The 15,349-nt window shown below is 37.6% G+C and overlaps 1 protein-coding gene across 1 annotated transcript in view; it reads left to right on the top strand.

Annotated features, from left to right (window-relative positions):
- slco4c1.L (solute carrier organic anion transporter family member 4C1 L homeolog) overlaps positions 1-15,003 on the top strand; it is a 34,562-nt gene extending 19,559 nt beyond the window's left edge. Inside the window, exons 5-13 of the mRNA XM_018264457.2 lie at positions 1,459-1,580; positions 3,635-3,750; positions 5,580-5,724; positions 6,494-6,689; positions 9,676-9,829; positions 11,325-11,509; positions 11,645-11,709; positions 13,592-13,729; positions 14,755-15,003. Of these exons, the coding sequence (XP_018119946.1) occupies positions 1,459-1,580; positions 3,635-3,750; positions 5,580-5,724; positions 6,494-6,689; positions 9,676-9,829; positions 11,325-11,509; positions 11,645-11,709; positions 13,592-13,729; positions 14,755-14,873 (1,240 nt within the window). The 3' untranslated portion in view covers positions 14,874-15,003. The remainder of the gene's footprint in view (positions 1-1,458; positions 1,581-3,634; positions 3,751-5,579; positions 5,725-6,493; positions 6,690-9,675; positions 9,830-11,324; positions 11,510-11,644; positions 11,710-13,591; positions 13,730-14,754) is intronic.
- The last annotated feature ends 346 nt before the right edge of the window (positions 15,004-15,349 follow it).

A 15,349-nucleotide genomic window follows, 5' to 3' on the forward strand; every position in this document is an offset into this window, starting at 1 on the left:
TTTTAGCCCTCGGGGTTTAATAAATTCCAAAAATTTGTGATTTTTTTTTAAAAGTCCGATTTTATAAAAAAAATCACAAATTTTTCGGATTTCGGGGAATTTCAGGTATTAGGAGCTTAGTAAATAACCACCTTGGTGTTTGGCTCTTTTCGTGACTTTGGGTCTTTTTTCGTGGCTTCAGGACTTCAAGTGCGCCTCTTTCTGTGACTTCGGGTCTTTTCGCAGCTTCTGAACTTCGGCAGTTCAGGACTTCGGTTTTTCGGGGGTTCAAGACTTTCAAAAAGGCGGCACGTTTTCGTCGCTGCCAAGGGGGGCAGCACAGCCGGGCCCCCCTTTACCGGTACACTTGTACCCCCTGTGCTCCCCTGAAGGCGGCCCTATATATAACATAATATAATTAAAATAATGAAATTTGTAACAACACCGCCATCTGCTGGTCAGTTCATGTAACTGTACAATCAAAGACAATCAATATATACTGTATTATATCAGCAGTTAATAAAAACTTAAATAGCTCTAAAACTGAAAAAAAAGTCATGTCTTCTCTTGCACTGATCTCTCTGGCCACAAAATTTAACATCGTCCCTTCCATCCATGACTGGAAGATCAGTGCAAGGATTCCATTACTTTGCTGCAAATACCAAGTATGACTCGGGTAGAGTGACTGTGCCTTTCAAGTCTGTCCAAGTAGGGGCACTTTAGATTGGCATGCAGGGATGCTGGAGGGGCAGTGAAGATGTGCAGGACAAAGGCAGGTCTGTTCTGAGCATTTGGTGAATGGAGAGTGAGCAGAAAATTACATAGTCCCATAGAGCTATGCAAGTGAAATGAGTCACTTTTCCGGGTATGAACTATGTGTAGTAAAGCGGACATAAACTTTATGGACAGGGTCAAGTAAATATGCTTAAAGTGCTCATTTTATCACCATTGTAAACCATTTACAAATGACCCCTCTCTTCTATAACAATAAACAAAGAATAATATATAACATTTAGCATTAAGCAGTTGGTCTTATAAGTAAAATGTTCAGTGATAACAGATAGATACTTAAATACTTAGGAATTTGTCAAGCATTGATGAAAATAAACCTGTAATGTTTAAACTTCTTGGAGAAAATACCCCTTTCCTTTACCCAACAGTCAGCTGTTTGAGTAGAATGTAAACATTTTAAATAACATATATGGGACGTTAATATGTACTGAGTATAAAATGTATAAAATATATTAAATGCTTAAAATGTAATACAGGTATGGGACCTGTTAGCCAAAATGCTCAGGACCTGGGGTTTCCTGGATAACGAATCTTTCCTTAATTTGGATCTTGGGTCCTTCCGTAATTTGGAGCTTTCTGGAAAATGGGTTTCCAGATAATGGATCCAATATTTGTACTGACAATAAAGGTTTTTGGAAATTAGTCAAATTTGTCAAACTTACTCAATGAATCTTGTTTTATTTTCAGTGTAAATCTTACTCCAACTGACCCTCGTTGGCTTGGAGCATGGTGGATTGGATTTTTAGTTTGTGGGCTGGTGACTTGGACACTGATTGCACCTTTCTCTTGTTTCCCAAAACATTTGCCTGGTATGTATTTGATCATTTTTAGTCAATACAATAACGTACTTAAAATTTTATTAAAACTTCAATAACAGCCATATGAGTGTAGCGTAAATATGTGATTGTACCAAATATGATTCCCTCATTCATAGAATAGTAAGAATGTATCCAGGAATAACTGTTGACAATGCACAGTTCATTGTTTCACACAAGCTTTTGTGCCATGTTTATCATTAACTCGTTAACAACTTCCCTGCTTTTGAAATTCAGATGTTAAAGAGATACTGACACCAGAAATTAAAATCTTTTTTACATCTATCATAATATTGCATTTGAAAGCAACTTATAACTTTGCCATAAAGTTTTTGCACAAAGCTATTACATTACCTGTCTGATGCCCCATGTTCCTGTACGAGGGGGTTGCCATATTTGTGCACCTCCAGGGTGGCAGTAATTCCAAGCTCCTTGACGTCACTAGACACAATTAACCACTGTTCATCAGAGCAGGCTGGGTGTGTGCATTGGTGCTCAGCACAACCATGTGGTGCAAAGGGTATGTTTGGGCGCAATTAGAGTCAATACATACACAGTCAACAGAGTAAATTTTAGTGTGGCGCTAAAATCAGCAGCCATGAGAATGCTGATACGGAGAATGGCCTCCAAGAATATAAGCAAATTAATTAAAACTACACTACTCATTGACCTGATCACACTACTACTAGTTGTAATTGTAAAAGTGTATGCCTGATCTGTCTAAATCTGCCCATTGCTAAGATGCTAAGGGGGTTATTCCGAATGCCAAAAACCAAGAAAATTATGTTTTTACTGTAACATTTTTAGTGGAACAAAAATAAACTAGATTTTTTCGGGATTTATTATACCCCGAGGATGGAAAAAGTCTGAATTTGAAAATCCGGCATCTCAGAACTGCTGAAGTTGCATATAAGTCAATGGGAGAAGTCCTAAAGATATCTTGATCTGCGATGGGTTTCGTGCAATAATCAAAATATAATTCGAAGATAATCCGAAGATTTCACAGTTTTCGTGCAGAAAATCCTAAAAATGTTTTGCAAAGTTTTTCGGGAAAATGTATTGATAAATAAGTGGGAAAAACCCCATGCGGATTTGGTCGGAGTCGTTTTTAGAAAATAATGAGATAAGTTCGGACTTTGATAAATGGGCCACCCCGTGTCAAGACTTGACAGCTCGTAATGGTGTTAAGGTCATGATTCAAGGAGGAAGAGAGGAAGAAAGAGCACAAACTGGCAGGAACAGTCCATTACATGGTACACAGTGGGTTGAATAAGCATAGTCAAAGCAGAAGAGTCAGGAATCAAGAATCCATCAGAAAGATAAATTAGGCACTCCCAAGAATTCACAGGAGAAGAACCTATATTCAAACATTGAACTCATGACCTTGGAATCCTTTTATTTAAAATCTGGCACCTAACCGTGCCGCTACCCACGTGGAAACCATAGGCGCCTCCATTTCAGTTGTGCCGACGAAGCCTCCTAACACTAAGTTGATATTTTGATTCATGCTGTTATGTTGCATAAAGACACATTTTAGTTCCATATTGTAGAAGGCAGTTTATTTTGATCAGCTGAAATTAATTTTGTACTGTCACCCTTTATCTTTTTCCATTAATGGTATATTACAATTCTCTATAGCAATATTGAATCCACAGTCTATTATTGGCTTAATCCTACAGCTTTTTTGTCCTTGCCATGTAAAGTTTCAGAATGAACAGTGGTCCATGGTACAATTTCTCGTTAGTATATTCATTGAACTGCTTTAGTTTAGTAAATTGTTGAGTAGGGTTTTTGCCAAAAGAAAAAAAAATCAAAGATGTAAGATATTTTATTCTTTTTATCAAGGTAATGCCTTTTTGTTTTTGAAAAAAAAGTTACTTTTTGCACTTATAGATATTAACTGCTGTATTGTACATCAGAGCCTTACAGACTTTGGGGCATATCTATCAATAAAATGTCTCAGTTTTTATATTTATAAACCAATCAATATTTCAACAGCTCCCGGGTCAAATGATTAGTGCTATAGATATTATTTCTATACTCTACAGGTACAGAAAAAATACAGTCGGAAAGAATTTCCCAAGCTCATAACAATGGAAGTGAAAGCATTGTGGAAAGCAAGAATCTTGGTAAAAGCTTTAAAGATTTCCCTTTGGCACTTCTGGTAAGCCTGCAACAAATAATGTAGTATAATCAAGGGATGTCCTACTGGGGTGGGGTCGTTCAAATGTATTTTTTAAGCTCCCCATCTGTAACAGGGTCTAGGGTTCCATAGATTTGTTAGTATTAGCTCATGCTAAAATGTATCTTAGTACTATTCAACGGGTTGCAGAGAGAAGTATTTTTCTACAGTGCATAAACCATGCTGAGTAGAATTCATGGGTATAACAATGAGGTAGATGGCTCAGTATGACTGATGAGCAACTTCAATATGTTTGTGAACAGTCCTTACAGAATGCCATCACATAACAGCTTTTAAATCCTTTATGCTTCAGGGATCTTAGACTCACCAACACTATAATCTGCAGTGCCAATGATCCAGCCCTGTAGATTCTAAATGTATTAGGACTCCGGTTTCTCATGTTCCTACGGGGGGCTTTTTCAGAATGAGGGTGGTACGTGAGACTGTCCCGCATGGTTACCCAAAACTCAAAATAGGAGCCAAGATTCCAGTCACAGTTCGTGTTTCTGCCTATAACAGCCGCCTTTTGTTCCGGAAAGAGCCCTTCGCTACTCAGATACCACCAGGTCTTAAAGTGAGAGAACCAAGACTCAGATTCTGGGCAGGCAACGGAACCAGAGCATAAACCAGATGAACAGGGATCAAGCAGTGCGTAGTCAGGGAACAGGCTAGGGTCAATACTATGAGAGCAGGGCAGTACCAAATCAAAATTCTAAATCATAGTCAAGTTCAGGCAACAGGGTCAGGGCAGGCAGCAAATATCAGAGTCAGGCAACTGAGTCTAAGATCCCTGGAGCATAAATCATACCCAGGAATTAATAGTAAACAGAACCTACTGGGCAGGTGAAAATAGGTAATGGCGCCTTTTATATCACGCCTTGTGCAATTGCGTCATTGTGCAACGCAAACTTGCCCAAAAGATCTAGTGAGTGTCAGTAATGCATTTGTGTTTTACCATTAAAGTAACTAGGACTGGCAATCATTCTCTCCACTCTTGGAAAATTAAGTCTTAGCAGTGGATTTTCTAAACAATAAAGAAGTGGATATTTCTTGGTTCATGGTTTGCCACTAGAAAACAAGCTTCACTTAGGGTATAGCCCTTAAGTTGTTCAGTACTATCCAACACTGCTTTTTGAGTTTTTTAGTCTTTAGGCACATGGGGCTCTGAGTGAAAACAGGGAGTTCACTGACATTCCGGTAGGCTCTCTGTGGTTGGTAAATTGCTTACACAGAAGAACAACCAATGTCTACATAAGGCATTGTGACTTGTTCATAGACCACACACCAGATTGCACTTTCAGGGTCTTAAAGTCAGAAGGCTGGCTGAACTTTGTGTAATTTTCCTTAGCATGTGCAAAGGGATGTTACTTTGTTGATGATGGCATAGAGGAGCATATCGCTTATAAACCTTGGTGAAGCTGTGTTCTCCTGCTTATACATAATCATGCGCATACTAAAAAGGGTCATGGATGAATGAAATTTACAGTTTAGGCAATACAGGATGGTCTGTCCCAATTGCCTCCTGAAGGTGCCAGTCAGTTGGTTAGTATGGTCAATATTAGTGCCCCACCCAATCTGTCAGCTGTAAACTCTACAGGACAGGGTCTTATTGTTCATAAAATGTTCTGCTTTTTATATGCATGTAATTAGTACAAATATATATATATATATATATATATATATATATATATATATATATAGATATATATATATATATATATATAAATATATATATATATATATATATATATATATATATAGATATATATATATATATATTTATAAAGATAATAATTAATTATTTTTACTAGCTCCTGGTGAAAAATCCAGTTCTTATCACCTTAACATTTTCAAGCTGCTTTGATGCATTTATCACCACCGGCTTTGCAGCATTCCTTCCTAAATTCATTGAAAACCAGTTTTCATTGACCTCCAGCTTTGCAGCTATTTTAGGAGGTAAGTGGCATTTTTTGTCTGTTATTTATATAGAATTAATAGAGAACAGGTATTCAAGAGCAAATCAGGTGTTGTGTTATTGTCTTTCCACATCTGTCTTCAGCTGAATGGTTTTGTAATTCATAACACACACAAGCACTAAAAATGATGTTGTCATGATAAAGTATTAGTAAGTACAAGTAAAATAAAAATATTTGACTAGATTAAGCATTGACTCCAAAAGTAAATTATCAAAAAAGTTAGTTCAGTATGCTCAATTCTGGTCATACACATATAGTTCTGCTTGTTTGGCAAGGCACCAAATGAGCTAGCTAGATGGTGAACCAAACCTTGCTGATCATAATAGTGTAGCCCTGTCAGTAGATGATCACATCATTTGATATGGCCATTATTTATAAACCTGCCTGTTGGTATTGGCCAGATATTGGTTGGGCAGGAAATCATTTGTCCCATCTATGAGCCAGTAAGCTACCAATTCAATTTAGGCTAGAGAATCCGTAAATAGTGAATATATATCAGCCTGAACAATACAATTATTATGTGGTATAAATTCAATTCTAGTGGTCTGTTAAAACAGAGATCCTCAACCTCATGGACTCTAGCTATTGTTGAACTATCTTCCCTATTATACAGATGTGTTGTCCATCATCAGCTAGAGAACTGTAGAATGAAGATTTAAAAACTTGCCATTTGACACCCTATGTTAATAAATAGCAGTGCAGAGAATTTTCAGAGTTTGATCGAATCACATTTGTTCCTGTATTTTCAGGTGGTGTCCTAATACCAGCAGCGGCAATTGGACAAGTGTTAGGAGGCTTAATTGTCTCCAAATTTAAATTTGAATGCAAAAATATAATTAGGTTCTCAATTATAATATCCTTCATCTCAGTGGCGCTGACAACCATTTTTATTTTTGCAAGATGTGGTAACGATCCATTCGCAGGTGTATCTGTGCAATATAATGGGTAAGAGATTAAACTGATATTCTACAGGAACAAACATATACATGCGACCACTTCTTTAATGAAAAAAATGCATGGCTCCGGGCTAATTATCTTCTGTGCAACCTTTCAAACAGCTCCTGTTTCTTATTATATGGAAGGGCCGGTCATGTTCAAGAACTATGTATTTACAGGGTCTAATAATCAAACTGGGCACCTCTTAAAATATAAAAACTAGGGATGCACCAAATACAGGATTCGGTTCGGGCTTCGGCCAGGATTAGGCCTTTTTTCAGCAGGATTCAGATTCGGCCAAATCCTTCTTCCCGTATGAACCAAATCTGAATCCAAATTTCCATATGCAAATTAGGGACAGGGAGGGAAATTGTTTTCCCCTTCCCACCCCTAATTTGCATATGCAAATTAGGCGCTGGGTTCGCTATTTTGCCAAATCTTTCGCAAAGGATTCGGGGGTTCGGCCGAATCCAAAATAGTGGATTCGGTGCATCCCTAAATTAAAAACTGCATGGCTGTTTAGTAATAAGACCAACTACAATTGTTGTCTACAGTGTATATGTATCTGAAATTATTGCTGTATCTGTATTTCATAGGTGTACAGTTTTCAAACCATGATCTGACATCCATTCTATTCTCACAGGCTTTTCAAATTTATTAAGTTGCAGGCAATAGATAAACAAGAGGCCCATTTATCAATGTCTGAATTTATCTCATTATTTTCTGGAAACTAGTCCGTCCAAATCCGCATGTGTTTTTTCCCCTTATTTATCAATACATTTTCCCTAAAAATCGTGAAAATCATCTGAAAATTCAAATTGTACGAATTTTTTCAAAATTTTTGTTCGAAAACTACGAAATCTTCGGATTTTTGCACAAAACCCAGCGCAGATCAGGTTATCTTTGACACTTCTCCCATTGACTTATATACAATCTCGGCAGGTCTGAGATGCCGGATTTTAGATTCTGACTTTTTCCATCCTCGGGGTATAATAAATACTGAAAAATCCTGTGGTTTTTTTTCCACGAAAAATTCAGATTTTATACTATAGTAAAAACAACAGAAATTCTTCGTTTTTGCCATTTGGACCTTAATAAATAACCCCCTTAGTGTCTGCAGATGATTTGGGTAGTTTGACATGTAGAAATATTGAATAGCACTAGTAAATAATGTAGTGCGTTCTTCTTCTTTGGTCAGGCTGTGTTGAGAGCTGTAATTCAGCATAAACTGGAAGATTACAGGCTGGGCATTTTATATTTACTATGTAATTAGGGACAGCGTATAAGGTCTCTACCATTTAATCTTTGGGCTATGTTATAGCTGCTGTTAATGGAAAAAAAGTGTTTAACGCAAAACATGTTTTCTTTGCATTCTATATAGATAATGCAAACCTTTAGCTCCTCATCTGCAGGTGGTGGTAAGGTGATTTGTAGTTTACACTGGGCAGAGTGTATTTAATTTTAATTTAATAGAGGCCACCTTTAGGAAGATCTAAAAAATGCACCATGCCTTTTTAAAAGTCGCACTAGAGGTATTGGATGCTTTATCCAGAATTCCATTACACAGAAAGCTCAGAATTAAGGGAAGGTCATGTCACATTTGAAGCTACTCCATCTTAAGCAAATAATTCTAATTTTTTACATTATTTCTAATTTAATTCTACTTTTTAATTATTTCCTTTTCTCTGTAATAATAAAACACTTGATGGTAACTAAGCAGCACAAATCTATAATGGTGGCAAAACAATCCCATTTGGTTTATTTAGGTGCACATTTACTATTGGTCGAATATCGAGGGTTAATTAACCCTCGATATTCGACTATCGAAGTTAAATCCTTTGACTATCTAAATCGAAGGATTTACCGCTATTTGTTCGATCGAACAATCGAAGGAATAATCGATCGAACAATCGAAGGAACGATCAGAAATTTGCTAGAAAGCCTATGGGGACCTTCCCCATAGGCTAACATTAATGCTCGGTAGGTTTTAAATGGCGAAGTAGGAGGTCGAAGTTTTTTTTAAAGAGACAGTACATCGACTATCGAATGGTCGAATAGTCGAACGATTTTTAGTTTGAATCGTTTGAATTGAGGTCGTAGTCGAAGGTCGAAGTAGCCCATTCGATGGTCGAAGTAGCCCAAAAAAAACTTCTAAATTCAAAGTTTTTTTTATTCTAATCATTCACTCGAGCTTAGTAAATGTGCCCCTTAATGTTGAAATGATTTTATTAGACTTAAATTATGGTGATTAAAATTTCAGAAATACCCCTTTCTAGAAAAACCTAAGCATTCCAGATAATAGATCAAATACCTGTATACAAACTATCTAAGACTATTGCATTGCAAAATACAACTTTTTTTTGACATTTTTTTCCATTAAGACTTTTGTTACATCTCCGTTCGCTTTATTTATAAAAAATGTATTTCTTTAATATTTGACGTTCTAAAAATGCAAACATTTCTGTAATAGATAATGTTTAAACCAATAGTTTCACATTTTTTTTTGTTAAGACTGGCTTAAAGAAACAGTAACACCAAAAAATGGTTTTAAAATAATGAAAATATCATGTAATGTTGCCCTGCACTAATAAAACTGATTGTTTGCTTCAGAAACACTACTATAGTTCATATAAACAAGCTGCTGTGTAGCAATTGTGGAAATTGAAAAAAGGCTATATGGCACAGGTTAAATAGTGGATAACAGCTTATCTGCTATCTGCTGAGTAGCCTGAGCCTTTTCTCCTTTGAATGGCTGCCCCCATTGCTACACAGCAGTTTATTATATAAACAATAGTAGTGTTTCTGAAGCAAACACAACAGTTTTATTACCAGTGCAGGGCAACACTGCATTATATTTTTATTACTTTAAAACACTTACATTTTTTGATGTTACTGTTCCTTAAAATGATGCCATTGCATATTTAAACTTTCTGAAAGACTTTAGATAACAGGTATGTATTCGGTCATATTGTTCTCCCTTTTCTGTTGCTTGTAGAACTGGACAGATTGGTCAGTTAGATGCCCCATGTAACAGCAACTGCAGTTGTGCTCGCTTTTTCTATGACCCAGTTTGCGGATCGGATGGAGTGCAGTATTTCTCTAGCTGCTATGCTGGGTGTTTGTCTGCGGAATATGAGGATGAAGGAAAGGTAATATTTAAATACAATAAAACAAAATTCACCAGTATTTTCACCTAAACCTAACAATATAGCCAGGGCCACCACCAATCATGTGTCACCTATACTACTAATTTAGCACAACTCCCCCTCCCAGGTAGCCAAATTTAGTAGCTTACTGGTCACATGAGCGGTTAGCAGTGGTCCAATTTAGCAGGGCACCCTAGACAACCTGACTGGCCACCTCACCCCCCACCCCTATTTGTGCTTGTAATGGGTGGTGGCGACAGAGATGGATTGCACAGTTTCAAGTGGCATTAGAAGCAAGAGAATTTGGAATAGGGGTAGAAGAGGTATCTGCCATGCGTCCACCCATTGTTGAGCCCTAGGCAGGTGCCTCTTCTGCCTACCACTAGTTCCAGCACTGGGAGAAGTGGACCCTTCCAACAAGTAGAAAGCTCCATGAAAAAAAATACATCTCCCCATTATGCTAAAACCTCACCCATAGTCTGCACAATCTCTTAAAGCCTAAAGTCTAAGGGCTTCAAATTGTTTTGGCGTGCAACATTCTTTTTTCTCCCATTGAGGTCTATGGGCGTCCTTTCCACTTTGAAACCAAAGACTTTGGTATTTTTCAGAGCTAAAAGTTAGGGGCTCAGTTTATTCACATATTCACTATGTAAGGTGTGTTTTAAAGATATAGAAATAGACCTGTTATCCAGAATGCTCGGGACCTGGGGTTTTCCATATAAGGTGTATTTGCATAATTTGGATCTCCATTCCTTAAGTCTACTAAAAATCATTTAGAGGAGAAGGAAAGTCCTTTTTACTTGTGGGTAAAAAAAAAGTTAGGCACCCCGAAGTGATTGCATTACTAACCTGACACTCCAGGCCAGTGCTCCTATCAGGAGAAAACTGCACTGGCCCGGGATTCTTCCAGTGAGCACCATTGAGTGTTCCTTTTCCTGCTTCTTCTGTCTTCAAATTTTCCAGGGCAGATGCATGTGCAGTAGAATGAAATAGCCGGCTTTTTCATTAAAGTTCGGCTTTTCACTCTACTGTGTATGCACAGCATAGACAGAAGAATGAAGAAGCAGGAAGACGATCTCACTGGAAGAATACCAGGTTGGTGCAGTTTTCTCCTGATAGGTGAAAATTTTAAAATTGTGAATTATTGGATTAAAATGGAGTCTATAGGAGGTGGCCTTTCCATAATTCAGAACTTTCTGGATAACGGGTTTCCGGATAACTGATCCCATATTTTCAAGATTGTTAAACAAAACACTTTATACAAACATTTAGAGATTTTAAAGCATGAATTGTTGGAATAGTCTCATAATTGCAAGGTTGTGGGGACATAGAAATAACAATTCAAGTGCCTGGGGAATTTTTTATTCAGGTTCTTTAAATATATGGAGACATAGATTTTTTAATACATTTGAGATGTATATTTGTCAGTCCTATGTATGGATGCATGAGAAATAAACTAATTCAGTAAGATATTGCAAATATTTTTCTTTTTTCACAGATATATAGTAATTGTTCATGCATTGGAGGCCACATAGGAGAATCTGGAATGAATGTTTCATCACAAGCTGAGCAAGGAAAATGTAAAACAAGTTGTAATAACCTGATAATATTTATGGTGTTTTTCTTTCTTGTGGTTGTCACCACGTTTATGACAGCAACTCCAATCACTATGGCAATTTTAAGGTAAGAAAAGCTTTTTTTTTACTCTTGGGATGTTTACATTGATTCATTTAATTTATATTGCAAACACCCAATATACAATACTATATAATGATAAACACCAAGGAAATAGACCTCTTTTTTCCCTCTTTCTTTTAGGTGTGTGCCAGACAAACAAAGATCCTTTGCCCTTGGTGTGCAGTGGTCATTCATTCGACTATTAGGTAACTATTTACTATTTAATAATATAATAAATAATAATAAGCTTAATAATAATTAATAATTTAAGATACTGATTTGAGTCCTTTAGACCGCGTCATCAACTCATCTGGCCATGTATGGGGCCCTCTGATGACGCTACCTGACCGATATCTGGCTAAAAATCAGCCAGATGTTGAGTGGGCAGGTTTGTTTTCATGTTGGATCGAGGACCACATCTGCTCATTGATGCAGACCTCACCTGAACAGCCCTTATTGCGGACATTGTAATACGATTGTTTGGCAGAGCAAATATGAGCATAATGGCCAACTTTATGGACCTCTATCTAAAGGTGGCCATACATTACAAGGTCCGCTCTTTTAGCAAGGTTGCCAAACGAGTGGCTCCCCCCCCCCCCAAAACGGAACCAAATATTACACTGTCTGCAATAGGGGCTGTCGGATGACGAGCCTATGAATTCCTCCATCCAACATGTTCCATAAATCTAGCCATCGTGCTCATATTTGCTCTGGCTAATTTCTGAACATACTGCCTAGTAAATTTTTAACACATTTTAATGTTCTGTAAAACATGTAAAAATTAAAAACAGTTTGTTTTTTATATGTATTGGCAAATGTTAAAAGACTTTAAAGACTTGATAATTCAAGTCTTTGAATAATTCAATAGTCTCCCACAACTGTTTTGTATAATGAAAGAAAATGTAATTCTAAGCAACACTCCAATATAAATGTGATGAGACTTTTTTTGTAATAGTTTTCTTAGTGATTGCTATTGGAACAGTGTAACAGAAGCCAGCTCACTAAGTGACCTGCAGGAAAACTGACTTCTTATACATCTCTTTAAAGGAGAAGGAAACCCCCAGGGCGCTAAACCCCTCCCCCCCTCCCCTGTGCTGCCCCCCCCTCCCTCCTCCCCCCTGGCCTACCTGTCCCCCTGGGCAAATGCCCCTAACTTTTTACTCACCCCTCTGCGCAGGTCCTGTCCACTGAGTACGCAGTCGCCATCTTCTCCCACGCGCGTCTTCTTCCTGCTCTGATCGGCGTTTTCTGGCGCATGCGCAGTAGGAACAGGTACCGGTACGGCTCTACTGCGCATGCGCCGAATGTCACGAAGTGAAATCGGAAAACTTCGTGACATTCGGCGCATGCGCAGTAGAGCCGTACCGGTACCTGTTCCTACTGCGCATGCGCCAGAAAACGCCGATCAGAGCAGGAAGAAGACGCGCGTGGGAGAAGACCCACGTTTTCTGGCACATGCGCAGTAGGAACAGGTACCGGTACGGCTCTACTGCGCATGCGCCGAATGTCACGAAGTGAAATCGGAAAACTTCGTGACATTCGGCGCATGCGCAGTAGAGCCGTACCGGTACCTGTTCCTACTGCGCATGCGCCAGAAAACGCCGATCAGAGCAGGAAGAAGACACGCGTGGGAGAAGATGGCGACTGCGTACTCCGTGGACAGGACCTGCGCAGAGGGGTGAGTAAAAAGTTAGGGGCATTTGCCCAGGGGGACAGGTAGGCCAGGGGGAGGAGGGAGGGGGGGCAGCACAGGGGAGGGGTTTAGCGCCCTGGGGGTTTCCTTCTCCTTTAAATAAAAAAGAACAGATATGTTTTATGAAACAAAAAAACAAGGTTTGCTACAGATCTAGCAACCAGTTATTAGAATTAACTGGTCACCATCATCTCTACTGATTGCTATGGGTTACTGCACCTTTGTTATTACTTATGGGGGTAGCATTTTAATGCCTAAATATTCATTATTGTTCGGAAATAAATTTGCAATTGACACAATTATTAATACTTATATAAAACACTTGTGTGTCACCATAGGAACAAAGATGATTTCCTAATCTTCCGCTCACAAATTCTTACATTTGTATTTTTTAGGTTCTATTCCTGGACCGATTTTGTTTGGAGTTATAATAGACAGTACTTGTATTTTATGGAATATAAACGAGTGTGGAGTAAAAGGTGCATGCTGGACTTACAATAACTCACAAATGTCATTCAATCTAATATCCATCAGTAAGTAAATATTTTCTTTAAATATCAAAATGTCTTAGACCAAAACCAAGATCAAGTCACTGATACATTCATTATCCATCCACCCCTTCCCCACCCATGCCTTGTGCTTTGTGTGATAATGCTCTTGTCGTCCTAAAAGTTGGATCTACACTTTGAAGGTGATTTGTTTTATTTGTTTTCTCAAGATTTTCAAGTTTTTTCTTTGTCGAGGTGCTCCTCCCTATACCAAGTGATAAAAAGAAGGCCTCTAAATTACTGCTTCTCTAATGCTGTTTTATTGGTGCTATTTAGCAATAGAACAATCAACTGCTTTAGTTTGCCCATATCCTGGATGCAGCTATACCATAAATAGTAAATCCATTTTAGCAGGAAAGTTACATGCAGTCTATGGCAGGTCTTTTTGCACAATGCTTTGCACTTTGTGTCCCTGAGCTAGAGAATACATAGGATATTAGGTTTACTTGATCACATACTAAACAATTCTAAATATTGCTTTTTAGGGCCTGAGGATATGAGAGCTACCCTGCTTTGCAGTTGGCTAAATTTCTAGGTACATAAATGGATAGATGAGCTTAGAGTAATGAAATAAAAAGAAAAGTTACTTTTTTTATCCATTTAGACCTTTAGAGGTTTTTTTTGCTAGTAATTTAGCCATTCAGACTTTTAGAGGTTTTTGGATATTTTTGCTAATAATTGTCCAAACATTTTTAGAGGTTTTAGAGATATTAGTATTTTTTTCGGATCGTTCAGCATTTTTTTTTTTTTTATGGTCCGTGCTTTTTATATTCAGATATTTTAATAATTTACATGATATTTGTGATTTTAGAGAACATTTGTTTATTCGTGGTTTCAAAAAATGGGAATGTTGATCATGATAAGTGCATCCTTTGGCTGAGTTGTTGCATTTAAGACGTGCTATAGTAGTAGGTTGGGGAAGAATGATTACATTTGCCTTTGGGCCAAACTTTGTATTTTTTTAATAGAAAAGTGCAGAGAAACTGATTGTGTTCCTTCTCACATTCTAGGTGCAGCTAGCAAAGTGTTGACTATTGCATTTCTTTTTGTTGCATTCTGCATTTACAAACCTCCATCAACGAGTACAGAAACTTTGCAAGATTCACTTGAGAAACATTGTGAACTGTAAATCAAACTGCAAGCCAGAAGTCAAGAGATTCTGAATATAACAAGTAAAAAACAGTTAGTAGGACATACCAGGAAAAAAAAAAAACAAGGTCAAGATAAAGGATGAATTAAATAATTGTACATTTTTGTAACAGATAAATGTAGCACAACACTTTTATTCTATATTAAAGATGGTAGGGTTTTTTTTTATTTTAGTTTTACATTGGAAAAATACCTGAAAAATACCTGAAAATCTGATTCCAAAAAGTTCTAGTGCAAATGCTATTTTTTAATGCTATTATAGTAATCCTTACATTTATGTAATTTTACCTCTATGAACTGATGTTGTCCTTAGCCAACCAAATTCCCCAATCAGCCTCTTTAATATCTGGATGATCATATATAGATTGGGAAGTTGACCATTCTGTCCCCATACATGCTAAGTGAATGCTTATTAAGTGGGCTTTCATACGGATGGATCTGGGGCTGTTGGGTCAA

Source organism: Xenopus laevis, chromosome 1L (assembly GCF_017654675.1).
Source record: "Xenopus laevis strain J_2021 chromosome 1L, Xenopus_laevis_v10.1, whole genome shotgun sequence".
NCBI lineage: Eukaryota > Metazoa > Chordata > Amphibia > Anura > Pipidae > Xenopus > Xenopus laevis.